General features: G+C 35.0%; 1 protein-coding gene across 13 annotated transcripts in view; it reads left to right on the top strand.

Moving 5' to 3' along the window:
* The window catches only part of RYR2 (ryanodine receptor 2), an 810976-nt gene that overhangs the window by 717290 nt on the left and 70572 nt on the right, over positions 1 to 23114 (top strand). For all 13 annotated transcript variants that reach the window (XM_060406755.1, XM_060406748.1, XM_060406743.1 and 10 more), the window contains 7 exons: positions 105 to 204; positions 1431 to 1510; positions 5634 to 5710; positions 6563 to 6636; positions 16307 to 16387; positions 17497 to 17585; positions 18970 to 19098. In XM_060406755.1, the coding sequence (XP_060262738.1) occupies positions 105 to 204; positions 1431 to 1510; positions 5634 to 5710; positions 6563 to 6636; positions 16307 to 16387; positions 17497 to 17585; positions 18970 to 19098 (630 nt within the window). The remainder of the gene's footprint in view (positions 1 to 104; positions 205 to 1430; positions 1511 to 5633; positions 5711 to 6562; positions 6637 to 16306; positions 16388 to 17496; positions 17586 to 18969; positions 19099 to 23114) is intronic.

Genomic DNA, 23114 nt, shown 5'->3' on the forward strand with positions numbered 1-23114 from the left:
GTTGTCATAGAGCCCATACATGAAGAGATGATGAAAATATGGTTTATAGAAAACTACTCTGCTTAATGATAGTCGCAACATAAATGGTTGGGATTTGTGTTCAGGAAAAAGAAATGGAAAAGCAAAAGCTTCTATACCAACAAGCCAGGCTGCACGACCGCGGTGCTGCTGAGATGGTGCTGCAGACCATCAGTGCCAGCAAAGGTGAGGCTCATCACCTACCTTGGAAGGGTTGATTCTTCAGACTTTCCTGGGAGCTCCCTTATTTGTATTATACTGATTTATTTAGTCCCTGAATTTCATGTTTATGATGAAGTCGCTAACTCTCTTTGCCAGATCCAATGTTAATTATTTTCAATCAGAGTCTTACTGAAAGGTCTATTTTTTCTCCGTTCATTACATTTGGGAAATTATTTTGGGACACAATGCTAACAAACTGATCAGGTAAATCAGGGGTGGGCAAACACTTTCTGTGAGAGGCCAGGTAGTAAATATTTTCAGTTTTTCAAGCCATTGGGGTCTCAGGGGGAACTCTTCAACTCTGCCATACTGTCTGCCATCTAGAGACATTACATAAACAGTGTGGCCTTGTTTCAATAAAGTTTTATTTACAAAAATAGGTGCCGAGCAGGATGTGGCCCCAGGACCCTTGATATAAACGTTTAGATTTTTAAAGTGAGTCATTTTTAGCAGTTCAAGTGCTATTACATTTTTCAATAGCCGGCCAATTCAAGCTGCTTTTTCTTCCATTAGTAACATCTTCTTTATGAAAACTTTTTATTCTAATTTGAATGGAATGGAAAAGTAATAGTGGATATTAAACACTCCTCTCCAAATATAAGGATTGTTTCATTTCTAAGATAAGTGGAGGTGAATTACATTAAAAATAAAGCATAGTATGCTAAATTATAGACAACAAGTTGGATTTTAAATTTTGTCATTATTGCTTGAATAACTTAAAATTATGACTAGTCATCTTAATAAAGCAATACTACAAATACATGAAGATAAAAGTGATGAAATGGAAATCATAAAAGTTGTTCAAACATACTTGAGGGAGGAAGGAGAAAATTTTAAGTGGCTTATGTTCATTTCAATATTATTTTATTACACATGAATAGTTTTAAATTTTAATAATTTTAAGTATCAGTATTTCAAAATCATTTGTTTCTACCTGTTCTTTTTTTCTGTTTTCTCATGTAATTTCAGTTCGTGGACATATTACACAGAATTTAGTAAAAACATTGATGGCAAAATATGCACTATGACTCTTTAATTTTGTTTTGGTATATGAGTCAGTCTGTCCTTCTCCACCATGACACACATTTGTAGGAAGCTGATAAGGACTTTAAAAGTGCACACTTTGAGATATAACTGGTTAATGTAGCAAGTGAAGAGATGCAAGGAGCGCTATGTTTTGTATTTTTAAGGTGAAACTGGACCCATGGTGGCTGCTACTTTGAAACTTGGAATTGCTATCTTAAATGGAGGAAACTCTACAGTACAGCAGGTATGTCATGAAGCCTTTCACATGACGTGCTTTTCAAGTAGATGGACCATATAGTCATCCTGTTGAACAATCATCCTAAAAGAACAATTGGTTGTACATTTGTTTCACTTTCTATGTAAAATATGTCTTTATTTTATGGTCTTCTCCTAGTATCCAGATATCTTCTAGTTAGCGCAATAAACACAGATTCTAGGTGCAACAATAGATAATATTTCTCTTTAGAAGTCTGAAGTCATGCCATATGGTGTTATTTGCAATGCTGCATTTCATGTGACTAAGTCAGCATAAAGCAGCTGTTTGGTTTTAATAGTGAAATATAAATATCCTTACCTAGGCAGCCTAGTTTGGGAACACGTCTTATAGTGTTATACCTCCTATAAATTGACTCTTGAGATTTTGTTAGTATGAAGCTGGCTCCTGGGTTAACATGTAAATAGGATGCACTGTTCAGAATTTTTTCTAGTTATAAATCTTTCCATTCCCCTAAAATAAGGTAAAATCACTTCCCAACCAAGTTTTATAACTATATTCAGTTTGAAAGTTAGACGTTATCAGGACTGGGGATTTGATAATGCAATGTCTCTATACAACTGAATGCAAAGATCTGTAAGTTTGTTAGAATAAGAGTATCTGAGTGACTTACTATAAATAATAAATGTGAGAGAGTGTGTGGAGAGAAAGGAACCCTCCTACACTGTTGGTAGGAATGTAAATTGGTACAACCACTATGAAAAGTGTGTACAGTATGGAGGTTCTTCAGAGAACTAAAAATAGGATTAAGATAAAATCCAGCAATCCTACTCCTGGACATATATTCAGAACAAACTGTAATTGAAAAAGAAACATGTATTACTGTGTTCATAGCAGCACAATTTACAATAGCTAAAACATGGAAACAACTTAAATGCCCCTTGGCATATGAATGGATAAATAAGAAGTGGTACGTATACACAGTGGAATAATACTCAGCCATTAAAAAGAATGAAATAATGCCATGACACTCACATCAGCATGGATACAACTAGAGGTTTCCATAAGAAGTGGAGCACCTCAGAAAGAGAAAGACAAACACCATATTTCACTTATATATGAAATCTAAAATATTCCACAAACAGAGTGAAAACAGACTCACAGATGTAGAGACTTGTGGTTACCAAGGGGGAGGAGAGTAGGGGAGGAAATGGAAATTGGGATTAGAAGATGCAGTCTGCTGTATACAGAGTGGATAACCAACAACATCCTACTCTATAGCACAGGGAACTGTATTCACTATCCTGCAATAAACTGTAATGGAAAAGAATATAAAACCAAGGTATGTATATGTATAACTGGGTCTCTTTCCTATATAGCAAAAATTAATACAACACTGTAAATCAAGTTTACTTCACTAATATATATATATATGTGTGTGTATATATATATATATATATATATATTTTTTTTTTTTTTTTAGTGACTTAGGAAAAAAAAACCAGGAACAGACTGACAAGCATGTACTGCATGACTCTGGGGGCACACCTGACGGTGTGGCTCTGAGCACAGAAAAGATTCTTATGCTCATTGAACACCAAAAATATAATATAAATTTCAGATTGTGTTATTCTAAAACTAAGACCTCTTATTTTTATATCTTGGCTTCTATATGAGAAAGAACAGTTGATGAACAGGGAACTAATAACTATTCTTTCTTGGCTAAGTATTAGTGAGGCAGGTTAAAGGGCTTCTCTCATTGAAGGAAAGGAAGGCTAGTGAGAACCTTAGAATGTTTGACTTCAAGTTGTTGTGAACCCCAGAATCACTAGGGTGGGAATCACTACAGTGGGGCAAAGCCATGAATATGCTCCAAGAAGACCTTGGAGTCTAAGAAAAGAAAAACAGAAGATTTTGACGGCCTCTTTTGGATTGGCTAAGTTTTGAACTAGGTGAAGTATTGAGGTGGCCAAAAAGTTCATTTGGGATTTTCTGTAATTTCTTATAGGAAAATATGAACAATACTTTTGGCCAAACTAGTAGTAGAAGAACTGAAAAATTCATCTTTACCTTGTTCTCAAATTGTGTGCTTTTTTACTGTAAATATAATCATACCATGTTATAACTGGACTGAAATCTCTGGCCTCTTCTTGGTGTAATGTTTATAAGTGCACGAAGTAAAATTACACAGGTTGACAAAAGAAATAAAGTATTTTGAAATGTGGTTATCAAAATGTTATGTAACAGGGGTTTTTTTAAGTTGTGTATTTCCTTATGAATTCATTAAGCAAAAGATCTAGTGCTTAGTCTAATAATTATTGAGAAGAAAAGATTACATACTTTTAAGTAGCTATAACAACTGTAATGTGATAGGAAAATATCCAAAATCTTTATTGGTAACAAAATCATAGCCATTATTAATCCTACTTGTGTTTGTTGCTTAGATTACGTGTTGAAAGGAATGCTAAATTTCAGTTAGAATTTAATAAAAATAAAAGTGAATTTTTTTCCTATCCAATTTACAGATTTTCTTTTTTGATTTCCATGGTAAAAGACTATATGACTTTTTTAAAATGTAAGGACAAATAAAGAAAACTTACCTAATCTCTCCACAATACTGATCAAGAAATAGTTTCCCTTAGCTTATGTATTACTTCAAAAGATCTTAATTATATATATATATATATCTCCAGAATCCTTTGAGTCAAAAGGCGAGATGATGTGATAAATATCATGTAAAAATTATAATTATTACATGATAATTACATGATTAATAATTAAATGATATAATGATATCATGTAATAAATATACTCACTGTATGTATAGATCTTTTCATTTTCTCTCTAAACCTTCAGATATACCTTCCTTTGTCATATAAGCCATGTTCATTTTGTTTTAAAAGACCAATGAGTAATAACTGCTTCATGTTAATTATACCAGTAAGTTATCACACACACACATACACCCCCAAAACAGCTATGTTGTTATGTGTCTGTATTTGTATGTATCTACGCATGTTTAGGTGTATCCATATGTGTGCAAATACACACACACACTACTCTTTGTGCGTGTGTATGCAGCCTTCACATATTTAGTTTTATATTACCTTTAACTCAATTTCTGGAAAAAGATTACTTACCACCATTTTAACTGCTTAGCTGAGCCCTGTCTAAATAGCAGTGATAGTAGGAATTGTTCCCCGCTATTTAAGATTCAGAGAAGAGCAGTGACTTTATTTTCTTAGTGTTTCTCTTATCATCTTGAATGTACTTCTTATTTGAAACCTCCAGCACATCCTATTCACATTCGAAGTAGCTGTTTCCCTGTGGCATGTAACAATATACTCACAGCAATGCATTGCGTTAGTATTTTTTAATTTATATTTAGCCAATATGTTGACTACAGAATCTGAACATCATTCTGAGAACAGAGGAGAAAAATTAATAGTCAAATGATTCCCACCATTCCTTGAGTTTAGAGACCATGGTAATGGAAACTGAATTTCTGTCTTAGCAGCATACGGTAGTTAGAGCTCTTGGATGACTGCTTTTTAAGGAGCTCACTTTTTTTTTTTTTAATCTGTTTATTTTAATTGGAGGCTAATTACTTTACAATATTGTGGTGATTTTTGCCATACATCAACATGAATCAGCCATGGGTATACATGGGTCCCCCCATCCTGAACCCCCCTCCCACCGCCCTCCCCACCCCATCCCTCTGGGTTGCCCCAGAGCACCAGCTTTGAGTGCCCTGCGTCATGCATCAAACTTGCACTGGAGCTCACTTTTGTAGTGAAATCTGTGAGTAGCATTCAGATGGGCCTTCTTCCCAGTAAACTTGAACTGTCTGAATCTCCAAATACTTACAGAGTGACTTGAAGAGAACTAAGGGTACTGTTTTCCCCGATATTTATGCTGCTCCTGGTGTTTTGTAAGGCAGCTCCCTTGTTCTAAGCCGTGGGTATGTCCTGCTGCACAGGCACAGAAACGTGCAAGCCTCTTGATGTGACATGCGTGTCACTATTTCATGGTCATGTTTGTACGGACTGATATTTTTTATCTTTATTTTAGCATAGAAAGAATGTTTTGTTCTTATTTAACAAAAAATAAGATTTATGTTCAGTGACCATGTGGTTTTATCTATTTTCTGCAGAAAATGCTTGACTACCTCAAGGAGAAAAAGGACGTGGGCTTCTTTCAGAGCCTGGCTGGCCTGATGCAGTCATGCAGGTAAGCACCTGCTCTCCTTGCTTTAGTTCCACTCAGTGGTTGTATCTTCAAAAGTACTTGTTTTACATTACTGACAGTACTTATACACAGAAAATTTTTGTATTGAAACAACTTTTTAAATTTAATTTTTATTGGAGTATATAGTTGTTTTAGAATGTTGTGTTCACAGAAGATTTTTTAATGGTTAAGCACACTTTCAAGTGGGGCAAAAATGTGCAAGTGTCTTATATTCTATCTTGCTGTTAAATGTTAGTAATGTCTTCATTACTAACTTGTTCCATGTTAATAATGTTTTAAAATAGTCTTCCTTGTGCTTAAATAGGGACCTTGGAGAATTAATGTATATTCTCCATATTTGAAAATGAATACTATATGATTTTTGAAAATCATAAAATTCCATTTCATTTTATCTGTGAGCCTTGAGATCACATCTCATCTTCCCTACAATGATCCTTAACCAACTAATTTATGATCATTTTGTAGTTTTTATAGTATTTAAAATCATTCAGATAGCATTTGACTAAAGAACCTGACATATACTTAATGTGAGAAGCTATTCCAACTGGAAAAACATGATTATGATAATTATATTTCAGTATGCCTGCTGACTCTGTAATGTTCTACCAAGTTGAAAGCCATTTATGCCATATACTTGACTTTCACATGGATCATTTCAGTGTGGTCCCTGGAGAGGTAGTCTGCTACAAAAAAACACTATTGGTAGACATTGAGTCAGTGTGTGTTTTCAATGCATAATAACATTTGGTTCACACTTCATGATATACCTTTGCCCTTCTGAAGAAAGGAAAGGTTCTGTTAGTCCTCTAAATGTTTTTCTCCCTGTTACTGCAGCGTCCTCGACCTAAATGCATTTGAGCGGCAAAACAAAGCTGAAGGACTTGGGATGGTGACTGAGGAAGGATCAGGTACTGCTCACTTAAATTAAAAAGATCACCTGTCCCCACTTCTTCCCTGAAATTACCTTTCCAGTACAGAGAGATGTGAGGTTATCTAAATGGACACCGTGCTTATGTGACTCATTTAAAAGTTCATAGTTAGACACCCACGTAAGTCACATCCAAGACCCCAGACCTAACCTTCCATGTTGGTAATTGACTCCTTTTTATTCCAGACCCACTGTCTGTGACTTTTCCCCTAGCTGGGTAGTAGATAAAGAACCCTTATCAGAGAATTATATCTGAAATTATGAAGTGCATGGATGAGCCAAATTAGAAAATGTTTGACTTCCTTTGGCCATTTTAGCAAACTGTTAGGTTTCTAGATTCTGTCTCCTTAGGATAGTAATGCTTTCAGAGCCTTCAGGCCATCAGTATTCTTACTTCACTATCCCTTTTAGCTCAGTTGTTCTTCTATTTGATAAATCCGTATGTCTTTGCAAGTACAAATTGTTTAAGAAAATAAATTAAAAAGTAATTTTTGTGTTTAAATAATCTGATCATTTAATGTACATGTGCATAAAAATAACCCACATAATAGAATTTTTCTATCTTTAAATAGATGTATAAACTAGAAAATTTAGCACACTGTGCATTTAAAGCAGAAATAATTGTTCCTTCACATTCATTTTGGTATCTATTAAGAAAAAAGTATCTTCTCTATTTTTGGTTTTGATTTGTTTTTATTATTTTGTGTTTGATTTTTAAATTATTTTAGTTTGAGTAAGGCCCCGTGTGTTTATCTGTTTTTGTTTGTTTTGTCTGGTTTGGAGTTGTCATCTTATCAATGTATTATTAGTTTTAGAACATTGGGTCTTCTAAAAAACTACGCTTACTGCAAAAAAAATAAATTTTCTCCCCTCTGCCGTTGGTAGTCTGCTTGCCTTTCTGAAATATTTTAGAATTAACAAATCTTTCTAATTATCTCTGTATATTTTTGTTCTCACAATAGGAAAAATAATTTAGTTGCATTTTTCTTCCTGTATTTTAAAGATGATCATTTATACATATTCTAATGCTGCTGCTTCTATATCACCTGTGTAATTTTATTTTCTGCTTGACATTTGAATGTAGAAGTTCAGACATCAAGTTAATACTTGATTATTATTGGTTATTTAATTGGGTTAGCTACCTTCAGGAAAAATCACCAGCAGAATTCTGAACTAACTTAGATATTCTGAAAAGGAACATCAAGCTAAATATCTTCATTACTAACATTTGTGTCACCAGTTACCACTCCTGGCCTATTGGACCTGTCTGGAGAATTCAGAGCCACTACAAAGCCCACATCCCATTAACTGCATTGCCTTTAAGGTCTCACAGAAGTCCTAGGGTTTTTCCAGCTATAAAGTGCCTAAAAATGAGTCAGTTCTCTATGTAAAGTCTGACTTCCTTGTTTTGGAATTAGAAATCAATTTTATTTTCCCCTGCAGTTTTACCTAATGTACCAGAGGTTCTGAACATAATTCCATTCATTGTTCTGTGTCACTCTTTATATCAGCTCCCACAAAGAAATAGTGACCACACAGGTTCATTTTCCTGGCCTCCTAGACTTTTATCTAACCAGATATGGATTGGAATAACGCCTGTGAGTCCCAATTCAGAAATACCTTGATAAGAGCAGCCGCCCTGATATAAGAATTAGTTCTATCTCTCAATATGAGATTGGTTTGGTTAGTTTATTCTTTTTAAAGATGCCCACAAAAGTTATTGCCCAAATAGATTAACACGTTTATATTTTATTTCCTTACAAACAGCAAAACAAAAACAATGTCTCAACTTCTTTTCTTTTTCCCCATTTCCTTTCCTTTCAACAACTGTCCATGTATATTCTCCCTTCCTCAGTCATCACTCATGAGCGTGGTAATTATTAAAAATCAACTGCCTTTTCTTTATTTGCTCCTTTATTTGTTGTTAGCTTGATGTATAGTCTTGATAGTGACAGTTTTTGTGTGGTTTTCCTTTTCCAGACCATTTTAGCAAGTAGATTCTTTACTTTTCATCATTATGCATCCTTTTACTTTTAAAACTTATGTATCAAGCTTTCCTTTTTTTTTTTTTTTTCCTTCCTATGAGGATGTGTAGTTATTAACATAGTAGACATGAAGGGGCAACAAGCATTTAAATGATGGTTTTGGATTTGTTCGGTTCTGTTCTTTCATTTAAAAGAAGTTCTGGTGGACCCAGTGTTTGCAACTATTGTGTAAATGATTGAATGTGTGCAATAGTTTCCCTGTGGCGTTTCTGTTTTGGACATGCTGTGGCTTTATGGCTGTACCAAGTGGTGCATGGGAAAATCAAAGCTGATCCAGGGTGGGTGGTGAATGGTAGAGTCTCCTTTTAGCCATTGGACTCTTCCAGTACACTTCCAACTATTAAGAGATTTACAGTTTTTCTCTGTGCCTTTGAAAATATCATCTATTAAAAACCCTCTAACATGAAATGAACTTCCATTCTTGAGATCACATTTAAAGAACACTGGTCACAGTAGCAAGTATTTACTCTTTAGGCTAGCATAATAACAAAGATGGCATTGATATTGCAAGGTAGTCTCTAAAAGGCATGACATAGGATGGTGATAAAGAAGGGATGAGATTTTCTTGAACAGTATTTTGTGTGTCAGCACGGCTTCAGAGATTAGGTTGTGCTTTCTCAATACACACTGCTGCCTGCATCAAGAGGCCTCTTAGGAGAGCGTGCAATGACAACTCATTGGCTCTAATGATTACGATACTATTTCCCAGATTGAGAACACCTATACTGACTCTATCTTTGGCATATTTTAAAAATTTTGTTACGTGGCCATTCTTTTAAAGATTCTGCAACTGTTAAGAAAAGTATGTTCCCTTATAGGAGAAAGAACCTAGGTCATCCCTCTTGGAAAATGTAGAAAAGACTAAAAAATCTGAATCCCTTAGTGATCTCATTGCTTCAGAGCTTGAGGCTTACGCAGTATAAGCTCAGGACTGAGAAAATAATCTGATAGAGCCAAATTGCCATCCTAACCAATTGTCTTTATTAAGCTAAATCTGTTCCTGATGATGAAATGACCATAAATTATATCACTATGGAAAATGTGTTACTTAAATACATGAACTTTTTCATACCTATGACTTTCCCATGGTGTTTTCCCTGTTTTATAAATAGAGTGAGGCAAAGTGCGATTCTATGGCTTATCCAGGGTCACACAGCAATGTGGCAGGATCAAGGCTAAAATGCAGGCATTCTTTCTCTCTTTAATTTGCCAATTCCACAAGCCAATCCCCTTTCCTTCCCATCTCTAGTAGTCTGGGGGACTTATTTTGTGTCCTATACATTGGCTTAGGTTAAAATTACTGGCTCCCTAATGTCTCCCTTGAAAGGGGCCCTTCTGTTGCCAATTTTTGAATCCACTGTTAAGTTTAAATACCACTTTTAAGCTTTTTATGATTACACATGATATTGAGTTGAGATAACATTAGGAAATACATGCTCCTTCAAGGTTTGTATACAGCTGTCCCTCGATATCCGTGAGAGATTGGTTCCAGGACCCTCTTCCTGCCCACAGATGCTCAAGTCCCTTATATAAAACGGCATAGCATGGTCATACCTCTGTTCCACAAATACAGGACAGCTGTGTAAGACTATCGGATTAATTGTTGATATTCCTTTTTCTATACTGTCATTGTCATGTAAGTTTGCCATGTGTCCTTATCCCACCTTATTAAATTTCCCTCATTTCTCTTGGGTTGGCAAAAAGTCCTACCTGGTTTTTCCATAAAATCTCACAGAAAAACCTGAAGGAACTTTTTGGCCCACTCAATACAAAAGTCTGGACTTGCCGCTTGTTAAAAAAAAAAAAAAATCTTCAGATGTGTTTAGATTTTGTGATGTGCTCAGTGTTGTCTTCTCTGTATATTTTTTAGTCCTATGTGTTTTATTTTACTATATGAATGAAGTTCAAAACCAAAAACTTCTATGAATTTTTGAAATTTCATTCCATCCTTGGATTTTTGATTTGTTTCTCCTCAGTAACATTTATCCTCATTACAAATTCATGATGAGCTTGAAAGTGCAGTTTTTCTTCTTTCAAACATTTTCTTGGAATATAGTTGAAGACACTGCATTATATTTTTAATCATTTTGCAGGGATCCTTGACTTCATAAACAAGTTAAAATTTGGAAGCTGATCTGATTCCTCAGAAATTGTTTGATTTTCTAAAATGTTATATAAAACATTAATACAAGTTAAGCTTCTTCCATTTCCACCTGTATTTGGTAATGTGTTGCGTGGAGGTTCTTGCCTATATATTTATAGTGACCTCATGAAGTCTGTGTGAAGTTGAGTGAAAAGGTTTCCTTTTAATTAATTAATCAAAAGGATAATTGTAGCAATATTTAAATATTGACCACCCTAATTTTTTTTAGTGTTTTTCGTGCTTAATTATTTATTGGCTATCTTCCACCCTAGATTGTCCCAAGGGTACTTCCCCACATGGAATCCAGTAGATCCTGGTATCCATCTGGATCCTAACTATATTACTCTCCCATTCCTGTGTAAATATTCTCTTCAAGGAAAGCCTATGGTTCATGGCACTAAATAGATTTTTTTTAAACATCCTTGCATAGTTTTTAAACTTTGAAGCACTCATCTAAATTTGAGTGGCTATTACATGCTAGGTACTGTCCTAGACATGGGATTTATATAGGAAATCCAGAGTATTGTGTAGAGAGACTTGTAAATAAGCAACTTCAGAGCAATGCCCTCTGTTTAAAAGAAAACTGAGCTGATACTTAGCTGCCAGAGCTGGGGGAAGTATATCATCATAGATGTAACACACAGCCTGAAGTAGAAGTTTATCTGGTAGATAAGAAGGCAAAGAAAAGCATCCCAGTGAAAGAGATCCCCAGATGCCAAGTTTAAGGTACAAAGCATATGGGAGAACAGTAACCTGGTGTCATTGAAAAGAAATGAACTCACTAGAGGTTGGAAAGGTAGTTTGTGGGAGACCCTAAAGGACCTTTTTTACCCTGACAGGGAACTTGCGCTTTCTTTCTGAGACCTTGGAGAGCCATTATATAAGTAACACTTCTGTGATACTATGTTTGTGTGTTGATTCACTTGGAATCTAAATTCCCACATTCACTCTTCAAAATGCTTCCAGTAGAATCTACTAACTAAAATTCACAGATTCCTCATTCTCAGTAGTGCTAGCATACCAAATAGACTATATATATATATATATTTCAGCTAAAAAAAAAGGAAAAAAATGAAGAGAGAAGGCTATAAGAAAAACAATCTGAAATCATGTTTGAAAGCAAAAAAATTTTTTCTCCACTGTTAGCCTTTAATTTTATTATCCATATTATCTATTATCTAATTTATTTCATACAGTGGTCATTTTTATTATCTAGGAATGCATTTTATACATGGTATTAGGTTGTTACCTTAGTTTAAATAAATGCATTTAATCAAATTATAACTGATTTATTATATTCACAACCCACTGGAATTACTTCAAGCCATTAAAACTTCACATTGATTCCTATTGTGCTTTGCATATTTCAAAGCAGTTGAACTTGTTTGAACCAATTTGATTCTCGCAGCAGCCCTATGAATTATGGAAGTCAGGAGATTGTTAAGTCCCATATCAAAATAATGAAAAAAGAGTCAGAAAGGTGAATTGATTTTTCCAAAGCCACATGTCTAAAATATGGTTTTCCCTGGGTTCTAAAATTGAAAACAAGTTAGGAGTCCACAATTTAAGATAAACAATAGGCAAAATGATTGTCAGTCAAAGACTGATTACTGCTGTGAACTTTACGAAGTGGAGGAACTATGACACCCTGCATTTAGAGAGACCATACAGTATAGAAATTACCTGTTTGTTGCCTGACTGTGACCTTCTTGAGGTTAGGAATTGTCTTTAGTCCATTAGTCTTTTTTATCCCCAGCATCTCACAAAGTGCCTAGCACACAGGGGACATGTAATGAGTGTTTCTTGAAGTTTACTGAATTCAAGTCTTTTACTTGTTAATAGCTCTACGATAGTAGTCAAGTTACTTAATTTCTCAGTTGTTTCCCAAACCACAAAATGGGGTCATATCACCGCATTTTAGGATTATTGCAAACATGAAATGAAATGATGAGAAAATATGTCTAGCACAATGCCTAGCACACTATAGTCACTAACTAAATGCTAGCTATAAATCCAGTTTCAAGTTTTTTATTCTTGGGGAATTCCCTGGCCACCCAGTAGTTAGGACTCTGTGAAATTAAGATCCCCAAAGCCACAAAACATGACCAAATGAATAAATCATAAATTTTTTATTCTTTACTATTTGAGTTGTAATATTATTTAAGCAACTATATTTAGATCATTTAAGCAATGATACTAAACCTACACACGTGGAATTAAATACCTAACTTTGCACTATTTAAAAGTATTTTTAGCCTTTATCCTTCAGTTTTTCCATATACAAAGTAAATACTTAAGTTCTCTAAAGATCTGTGATCAGAATTATTTCTCCCATGACAATGGGGCCTCTTGAGATCCACTTAACAGTAGATTTTAGGGAATTGTTCAATGCAGCCAGTCCCATGTTTCATACTACTCACTTTTTAATCTCCACATTATAGAGATATTGACATAGCAAGACCCTACAACACTGGAGATCTTAGTCTTCTGGAGTCTATTGATGCTTATGCAATTGTTTATATATTTAATAGTCTTTTTATTTATTTCACTAATTTTAGTAACAGTTATTGATAATTAATTATTAACAATTAAATCTTTTCTCAAGCTAGGTCTGCAAATGTTGAGCTATATCTATGGACAGTCTAAATAAAAACAACTTTGTTCTAATTGAACTTAAGCAAAACTTTGTGTACTTTTTTATTAATTGATAAACCATTTGGGAGTAGAAAAGCCTTTTAAAGTATTTTAATTTTATTAAATCTCTAAAAGAGGAATAACTTTTATTGGTAGCTTGAATAAATAAAGTCTACCTAATATTATTTTCAGATGAAAATTTATATTTTTTATAATATTTAGTCCGTTAAAATTAAGGCAACTTTTTGAAAATATAAACATTCTTAACACCTAAGTTCACGTAACTGTATTTATCACATGGGGATGTTGTTCCCATCTTTATTTAGTGTCATTGCCACTGTTCCTAATAATATTAACCTTTCTACAATTGATTAAAAAAAAAAAGGGTCAGATAGATTACGTAGAGCCAGTGAGGTATACAGTATACATTTTCCATTCATTTTATAGATGAGAAACCTAAAGCACAAGGAACAAACTCATCATCACAACAGTATTGAAATAACTTTCCCCTTTATTACAGAGTTAGACATGATAAGCCCTTTATAATTGAAAACAAAACCAAAGGAGTGCCCTTCACAATAGCTGCATTTGGCCATCATGCAGCTATTGCAAATAAGATATTGAAAATGTAAGAGCACTTTCAACTACATTTTACTCCATTTCGTTATTTCTTATTAACCTTAGTTTCCATCTTACAATGGAATTTCTTTTGCGCACATCCCGAAATAGACTGGTGCTCCTGTACCTTCTGCAGACATAAAGCCATCCTCCATCTTTGTTCCTGCACCACCTACAGGCAGCATGGGCAATGGCAGCATTTTAATCAGATAGGAATGTATTCATTAACCAGCAGTACCCTAGTCAATAACCTAGTACCGCCTGATGGCAAATGAAGGCTTGACCTGCCCCCTTTCCCCTCCCTTCTCTCTCTTGTTCTGCTGTGTGCAGCGTGTCCACCGTAAATGAAGTCACTTGTGTGTGTTTTGGTGTACAGTCTAAAAGATACTGTGCATGCCAACAAAAAATAAAATGTTATGTTATAAATTACTGTGCATTGTACAGAGCATTTCTAGGTACACTGGTAGACTACACGGTAATTTATTTCAGTCTTAACTTTTCTGAATACTTTCTACCAGGGGTTACTTATTCCACATTGAAGTTATGAAGATTGATAGTATGTCCTTGGTTTTATTGATTCAATTTTCTGAAAATCGAAAAACAAAACATTTTAGATGGGTTCAACAAGGAAAAAGTCAATAAGTCTGTGTAACTAACTCATAATATTTTGATTTAAATATCATTTTAAAGTATCTTTATGAAATGATACAAAGTGTCATCAGTGAAGAGTTTAGTTTGTTTATTAGTCTAGACTGTTCCTTTTTTCCTATCCTGTCATGAATGTAAACACTGAGAAATGGGCTTATCAGCCATGTATTGAGATTCAAAACAACACACATTTAAACATTTAGATTTGCCATGTCACATTTATAGACATGGTGATCTTAGTTTGGTCACCAAATATCATATCTTGCAGGCTCATAGGGAAACCAGTACAGTGATTTTATGTACTTTTTTTAATGTTTATATTAGTTTTCAAAATGGTTTTGCTTCCTAACCCTCCCATTATATGAAGCCTCTCACTTTGAAAGTCACAGACTGCAGACTGGTAAGTCCATCACTTCTCTATCATTATGGTCATTCATAATTTCAGTTTTAGTAAACACATGATCATTGCATAGTTTTCTTTCCTAGCCCAAAGTATTTCCAGTCTGAAAAGTTATTATTATTATTTTTTAAATACATGAGTATATTCATTCACTTGCCAAACAACATTTGTATGTTTTTTGTCATTTTGCTTTCTAAACAAATTGAGATTCCAGAGCATACACTCATAATGTTGACAGTGCTTTTTTCGTGGACACTCTATGCTTTTAAACTCAGCTTTCATTTGTGTGGTGCTGGTTTTTTGTTTGTTTCCTTCTCTGTGTTTTTGCTTTCAGAGTAACTTGTGATCAAGGTACATTTATATTGAAATAGAGCTGAAATATCTGAGCCCTTTCCTAAGGCTTCATCCTGGCCCCCCACACGTGTAGGTAGTGTTGAATGATGCAGAACACCTCCAATGGCTGAGATGTCCTCCTTTGCACACTGCTTTGTTAGGGTTAGCTCTCTTAGCCAGAGTCAGCAAAGTCTTTCTTTTGGTTTGATATTTGGAGTTAGGTCCGCTTACCAGTTCTTCCTCCTCTGGAAGGAATGCTGCAACCAATGAGCGCTCTATTTGGACAAGTTCATGAGAGAATTCTTTGAAATGAGTTAAGAAACATTTTTTAGTCATTTGGAATTTTCACAGAAATCCCTTCATTAATATGTGAATACAAGAAACTTATAGCCCTGTTTTATGTATATACCGAACGCCTTTGTATTGAAACATTTGGTCAGACTCTAGGAACAAAGCAGATTTAACTTCCACATTTGTAAGAGATGCAGAGATCCTACACAAAAAGAAAGATAGAAAGGGGGGAAAAGTTCAAATCTCTATAAACCTCTTCAGGTTGTTTCTAAAATGTTGCCAAACCCATGCTGCTACTTTTAACAGAGAGAGATCTGAGTTTTTAAGAGTCAAATGTTCTTTTCTTACCAAGAAAAAGTGCATCTATCTGTCAAGCGCATGATCTTAAGAGCTTCAGATAGAAAAGTGGCTATGATTTGTGACTGTTTTTGGTTCAGACGATGCTAGATGAACATGCAAGTTTGATGGAGGTGGGGATACAAAGGGAGGTTGAGGCTAAAGTGGTTGATAACATTGGGTCCCTCTGGACTTCCTGCAGGAGAAAAGGTTCTGCAGGATGACGAATTCACCTGTGACCTCTTCCGCTTCTTGCAACTGCTTTGTGAGGGACACAACTCAGGTTTGTGAGACCCCAGACCATTCATGGTACCCAGCAATAAGCATTTTGAAGCCAGTAATAACAGGAGCCTCTGCTTTGCTAGTGATTTCACTTAATTCTTTTTTTCCCCCTCTAAATAAATCCTTTTAAGGTGTTGATATTCTAAAGAGAGATTTTTTTAGTGATAAAACTACGGTAATGCTGAATTTTCCAAAGGAATAATTAATACACTATTGCTTGAATGGCATTGCAGGCAGATTCTTTACCATCTGAGTCACCAGGGAGCCCAGTTGAATAGCATATGGGTACAATCAATAATTTGAAAAGCAAAGCTCTAGAATAGCATTGGTTTGTACATTTTACACATATATGCTATTTTTTAATTAAAATTGACTTGCTTGAAGACAATTTTTAGGTTTTAAAAATGTAGTGTGCATATTTGATATAAAGAAAATCTCAGGAAATTTTGTTCACAATGTAGACTTTCAAAACATGAATTTCATAATTCTTATTAGTTGTGCTCATGCTGGAGAAGACAGCTGATAGAAAGATTCAGATTGTGAAGAAAGATGTAGATTAAATACAATAAATAGCTGTGGAGACATATGTAGGTTTATTTCTTTTTTACCTCTTCTCTTTAACTGGGGGAAGCTACTTCACTATGTAACTTGCCATGGTATATTTCCATTCATTGTTTATGTATCGTATGTATTGAGCTTTCCATCAGACTTGTGCATCTGTGAAGGCAGCAGCTTTATTTTGATTTTTTTTCTTTCCCCAACATTTAACACGGTATTGAAGAACAAGAGATTATGGAATAAATCATTTAATTACTCCACCCTACAGGATGGAAGTCCTTTTCAGTCATTCACATGCCCAGAGCTCTAGAGCAAGGAATCAGGAAACAGGTGAATTCTTAGGTGAAATTTAAATATTGATATTCTGTGAAGCACCTGGGTTTGTTTTTGACGTGCTCACTTTTTATGGAATATATAAATAATTCAAACTATCAGATATAACACTACAGAAGCTGCAGTGATTTTGGTGTAGACATCATTTGCTCTTAGAATTATTCAAAGAATTCATTTTAAATTTTTGAATGCACTTTAATAACATCTTTTTATCTGTAGATTTTCAAAATTATCTGAGAACTCAGACTGGCAATAATACAACTGTCAACATAATCATCTCTACTGTAGACTACCTTCTGAGAGTTCAGGTATGTTGCTTTATATTAGTAGCAATTAAAACGTTGGCTAGTTGGCATGATATGGCAGTTGTGAAACTGACATGGTATAATGTGTTTTGACTTATGAGGTCAAAACTTATTGAGGTATTTTGTCTTTGGTCGCAGTCTTTCCCCAGATATTAGACTGAAACTGCCACTGTTGTCTTTGCCTCTGATTCTGGCTCTTACTTTATTTTCTTTCTATAAGTGGGAATATTTTTTCCCTGCAGTTTTTAGCTGGATGAAATTTTTAATTCCTTTTCAATTTGTAAAGCATGAACATGCTCTTTTCTTTCCTCTGTGGCTGATAAATAAATGGGAGAAGAATATTTGAAACATTACTGAAAATGGGAAAGAAAGGCTTTCAAACTACCTAACACACACTTAAATATAAGAGCCTAAGGTCAATTCTTTTCAGCTCTCCAAATGTCTGATGAAAAAATGCAGCCTAACACTCCATCACTTAAAAATATCTTCAATACTGTAGTAATGTTCTCCATGTTACTAGAACTGAATCTGAAGGTGTAGGTCTCTTAATAAAATTTTATACTTTTAATTTTCATTTCATTTAGAAGGAAATCAGGTGTAGTACTTTTAAAATCACAAGCTCTCTGTTTCTTGCTTAATCTTTGAATATGGAAAAGCACAACACTCTTACCTAAAACTAATGGAGAAAAGGCTAGTTCTGAAGCAAATATATCAAGAAGCTTTGCTGAAAATGCATCTGTAACTTTCAAAATAATATCTCAAGACCTGAATGTGGTTTACACAGTAGCCCAAATTATATTATTCATTTAGGCAACTAAAATTCCTTTAAAATGTGAGCTATTGTTGAAAACCTCCTGTTTGGACAGATCAATCATATTTAGATGTTTATTTACAGTTGTTGTCAGTATTTATAAGGAATCTAACCAGTTTCTTCCAGGGCCTTAATACAAGTCAAGAACATTCTGAAATTCTCATTAAAGAAATGTTACTGGCTTTACTGGAGAAAAGGTAGACTAGATGTCTATATTCTATGATTTATCTAATTTCTGTGTTCACATAGTAATATTTAACTGCTCTATGGATAAATACGCATTAGTGTTATGAATCCTTATGTTTACGAATTTCAAAGTCATCAGAGACAAAAAGTCATTTTTAAAGCTAAGTTTTCTGCCTGTTTTCTCTCCAGATGTTATTTGTATCTAGGGAGGATTTGCTGTATTTTATGCTTAGGAAAACCTTTGAGAATAGTGTTTATTTCACAGATATTTTTGTTTGCTTCCAATCTGTTATTTAAAATGATTTCCTTTAAAGAGTCCAAAACTGGACAGGTCTTTGATAGTTTCTGAATGTGCCTTAATCCTAAATCCTATCATCTCATTTTTTTCAGGAATCAATTAGTGATTTCTATTGGTATTACTCTGGGAAAGATGTCATTGATGAGCAAGGACAAAGGAATTTCTCCAAAGCTATTCAAGTGGCAAAACAAGTCTTTAACACTCTCACAGAGTACATTCAGGTAAACTTCTAAACATTTCTGTTATTTGAAAAAGAACGAGAAAAAAGAGTCAACTGGTTAGCATTAAATTCCTTGGAAAAATGCAGCATGGCTATTTTCCTGCTCTCATCCACGTTTCCTAACGACCCCTTCTGTAGAATCTTAGCCAATGGGTCATTTAAAATGAGATGTAAAGTTATATGGAATGAACTTGCTTTACCACCGGCAGGATTGAGATATCTATCATAAGATACCAAGGCATGAACCATAAGGTTGAATGCATCATATCTCCAATACCTAGTGTATATAATAAGCACTCAATAAATATTAACGAAGAAGGAGAGAGAAGTGAAGGAGAAAGGGCAGAACTTTAAACCACTTTTTATAGTATTCTTGTGAAAATGAGGAGGGAGTTTTTTAGAAACCTTATAAAAAGGGAAAGAGCATTTAAAAACTTCACTTTAATGTGTGTGTGTGTTGTCAACTGAAAAAAAAAAATATTGCACAATCTAAAAGTTGGAAGTTGTGTTTTATTTGGTGGACTTACTTAGGACTTAAACCCAGGAGCAGCCTCTCAGTTCTGGGCAACTGTTCTAAAAGGTAAGGGAGGAGCCAGGATATGTAGTTTTTTGCAATAAATAAATAAACTAGTCAGAACATCAAAAGATTACAATTAAAGAAAACCATTAAAATCTGAAGTTAGTGAATTTTGTGCTTTTCTATGTATGGGAAGATGCATGAGTCTGGTCTCCCTGAAATCATTCCTTTGATACGCACCTTAACTCTCAGGGCCTGGATCCTGCTTTTCTCCATCCTGAATCCCCTCAGGTACACCATTTGGGTGGCTGCAGTGGTTGCTGGCTTGATGGCGACAGCATCCTTTGTTTAATTAAATGGCAGGCTGCATTCTCTGTCCATGCAGTATGTGTGTGTATACATATATGTGTGTATATATGAATATATTATATAGTAATACAATGTGATAATTATAGGTAAAATTTTCAAGTCCCATGAATAATATACATTTTTTACATTGATTTGCTTTATATTCTTCTTGGGGTAGACTTCTAGTTTTGACCTGCAGATTCTTAAAAGAGTTTATAAAATGCTTCTTTCTTCAGCAAGCAAGACTTTGCCATTTTCTAGAAGACTTGTGTCCATGGCTAATCTTACTCTGACTCCATCACTGTGATTGAAGTGTCATGTACAAAAGTAAAATAGGAGGAAGAAACTTACAGTTTGTTTTGTCAGACAAAACATAGTCTTAAGGGGGAAAGGGTTAAGTAAAAATAACAGACTGTGTCTCCAAAGCCTGGCATACTTGCAGGTATCTGTAGAATGAAAGAAAGAACTCTTCATGGCCAAGTGAAGCCACCAGGGCTGAGTGGTGCAGAGGAAAGATGGAAGCATGCTACTCCTTACCTCCCGTAGGTTCACTCTCTCCTCTGTATTCATACCTTGGAAGGATCTCACTTTTTCTCTTTTCTCCTTGGGCAGGGAAGAGGATTCTTATTTTAGCATTTCAAAATGGGAAAGCCACACTTGATAATTCTTGTAACTTTTCTTTATTCAAACACAAGTGAAGTTTTAAATCCAGTCCAGACCATTCGGGTTCCTATTTCCTTATCTTCTTGGCTTCCATTATTGCCTTAATATTCTCATCAGTGTCTAGAAAGAGAGCAATATCGCATTTGGTGTGAACTGTCCTGATTAAATAATAAGATTGATTGATCTTATTGATTGACATTCACAAGCAAGTGAATTTTATAGAAACAGCAAATGGCTTCTTAAAAGAACTAAAACATAAATGCCTTTTGAGCACCATAGGCTTGACTAGACGGACCTTTGTTGGCAAAGTAATGTCTCTGCTTTTGAATATGCTATCTAGGTTGGTCATAACTTTCATTCCAAGGAGTAAGCATCTTTTAATTTCATGGCTGCAATCACCATCTGCAGTGATTTTGGAGCCCAAAAAAATAAAGTCTGACACTTTTTTCACTGTTTCCCCATCTATTTCCCATGAAGTGATGGGACCAGATGCCATGATCTTCGTTTTCTGAATGTTGAGCTTTAAGCCAACTTTTTCACTCTCCACTTTCACTTTCATCAGGAGGCTTTTTAGTTCCTCTTCCCTTTCTGCCATAAGGGTGGTGTCATCTGCATATCTGAGGTTATTGATATTTCTCCCAGCAATCTTGATTCCAGCTTGTTGTTCCTACAGCTCAGCATTTCTCATGACAGACTCTGCATATAAGTTAAATAAGCAGGGTGACATACTCCTTTCCCAATTTGGAACAAGTCTGTTGTTCCATGTCCAGCTCTAACTGTTGCTTCCTGACCTGCATACAGGTTTTTCAAGAGGCAGGTCAGGTGGTCTGGTATTCCCATCTCTTTCAGAATTTCCCACAGTTTTTTGTGATCCACACAGTCAAAGGCTTTGACATAGTCAATAAAGCAGAAATAGATGTTTTTCTGGAACTCTTTTGCTTTTTTGATGATCCAACAGATATTGACGATTTGATCTTTGGTTCCTCTGCCTTTTCGGAATCCAGCGTGAGCATCTGGAAATTCACAGTTTACATACTGTTGAAGCCTGGCTGCTTTGCTAGCGTGTGAGATGAGTGCAATTGAACATTCTTTGGCATTGCCTTTCTTTGGGATTCAAATGAAAACTGGCCTTTTCCAGTCCTGCAGTCACTGCTGAGTTTTCCAAATTTGCTGGCATATTGAGTGCAGCACTTTCACAGCATCATTTTTTAGGATTTAGTTCAGCTGGAATTCCATTACCTCCACTAGCTTTGTTCGCAGTGATGCTTCCTAAGGCCCACTTGACTTTGCATTCCAGGATGTCTGGCTCTAGGTGAGTGATCACGCCATCATGATAATCTGGGTCATGAAGATCTTTTTTGTATAGCTCTGTGTATTCTTGCCCCCTATTCTTAATATTTTCTGCTTCTGTTATGTCCATACCATTTCTGTCATTTATTGTGCCCATCTTTGCATGAAATATTCCCTTGGTATGTCTAATTTTCTTGAAAAGATCTCTAGTCTTCCCATTCTATTTTTTTCCTCTATTTCTTTGCACTGATCACTGAGGAAGGCTTTCTTATCTCTCCTTGCTATTCTTTGGAACTCTGAATTCAAATGGGTATGTCTTTCTTTTTTTCCTTTGCCTTTAGTTTCTCTTCTTTTCTAGCTGTTTGTAAGGCCTTGTCAACAACCATTTTGCCTTTTTGCATTTCTTTTTCTTGGGTATGGTTTTGATCACTGCCTCCTGGTACAATGTCACGAAACTCTATCCATAATTTTTCAGGCACTCTGTCTATCAGATCTAATCCCTTGAATCTATTTGTCACATTCAATATATAATCATAAGGGATTTGATTTAAGTCATACCTGAATGGTCTAGTGGTTTTCCCTACTTTTCTTCAATTTAAGTCTGAATTCGGCAATAAGGAGATCATGACCTGAGCCACAATCAGCTCCCAGTCTGGTTTTTGCTGACTGTATAGAGCTTCTCCATCTTTGGCTGTGAAGAATAAGATCAGTCTGACTTTTATTGACCATCTGTTGATGTCTATGTGTAGAGTCTTCTCTTGTGTTGTTAGAAGAGGGTGTTTGCTATGACCAGTGCGTTCTCTTGGCAAAACTCTGTTATGTTTTGCCCTACTTCATTCTGTACTCCAAGGCCAAATTTGCCTGTTACTCCAGGTATTTATTGAGTTCCTACTTTTTCATTCCAGTCTCCTATAATGAAAAGGGTGTTAGTTCTAGAAGCTTTTGTAGGTCTTCATAGAACCATTCAGCTTCAACTTCAGCTTCTTCAGCATTTTATATATATATACACATATGTGTATATATGTATATATGTGCATGTGTACACATGTGCATGTGTATACACGTGTGTACATGTTTATGCATATGTGTACGTATATGTGCATGCATATAGACACATATATGTATGTATATATATACTCTTTAGTATTCTTTTCCATTATGATTTAACACAGTATATTGAATATGGTGCCCTGTGCTAT

The sequence above is a fragment of the Ovis aries genome, chromosome 25 (genome assembly GCF_016772045.2).
Source record: "Ovis aries strain OAR_USU_Benz2616 breed Rambouillet chromosome 25, ARS-UI_Ramb_v3.0, whole genome shotgun sequence".
NCBI lineage: Eukaryota > Metazoa > Chordata > Mammalia > Artiodactyla > Bovidae > Ovis > Ovis aries.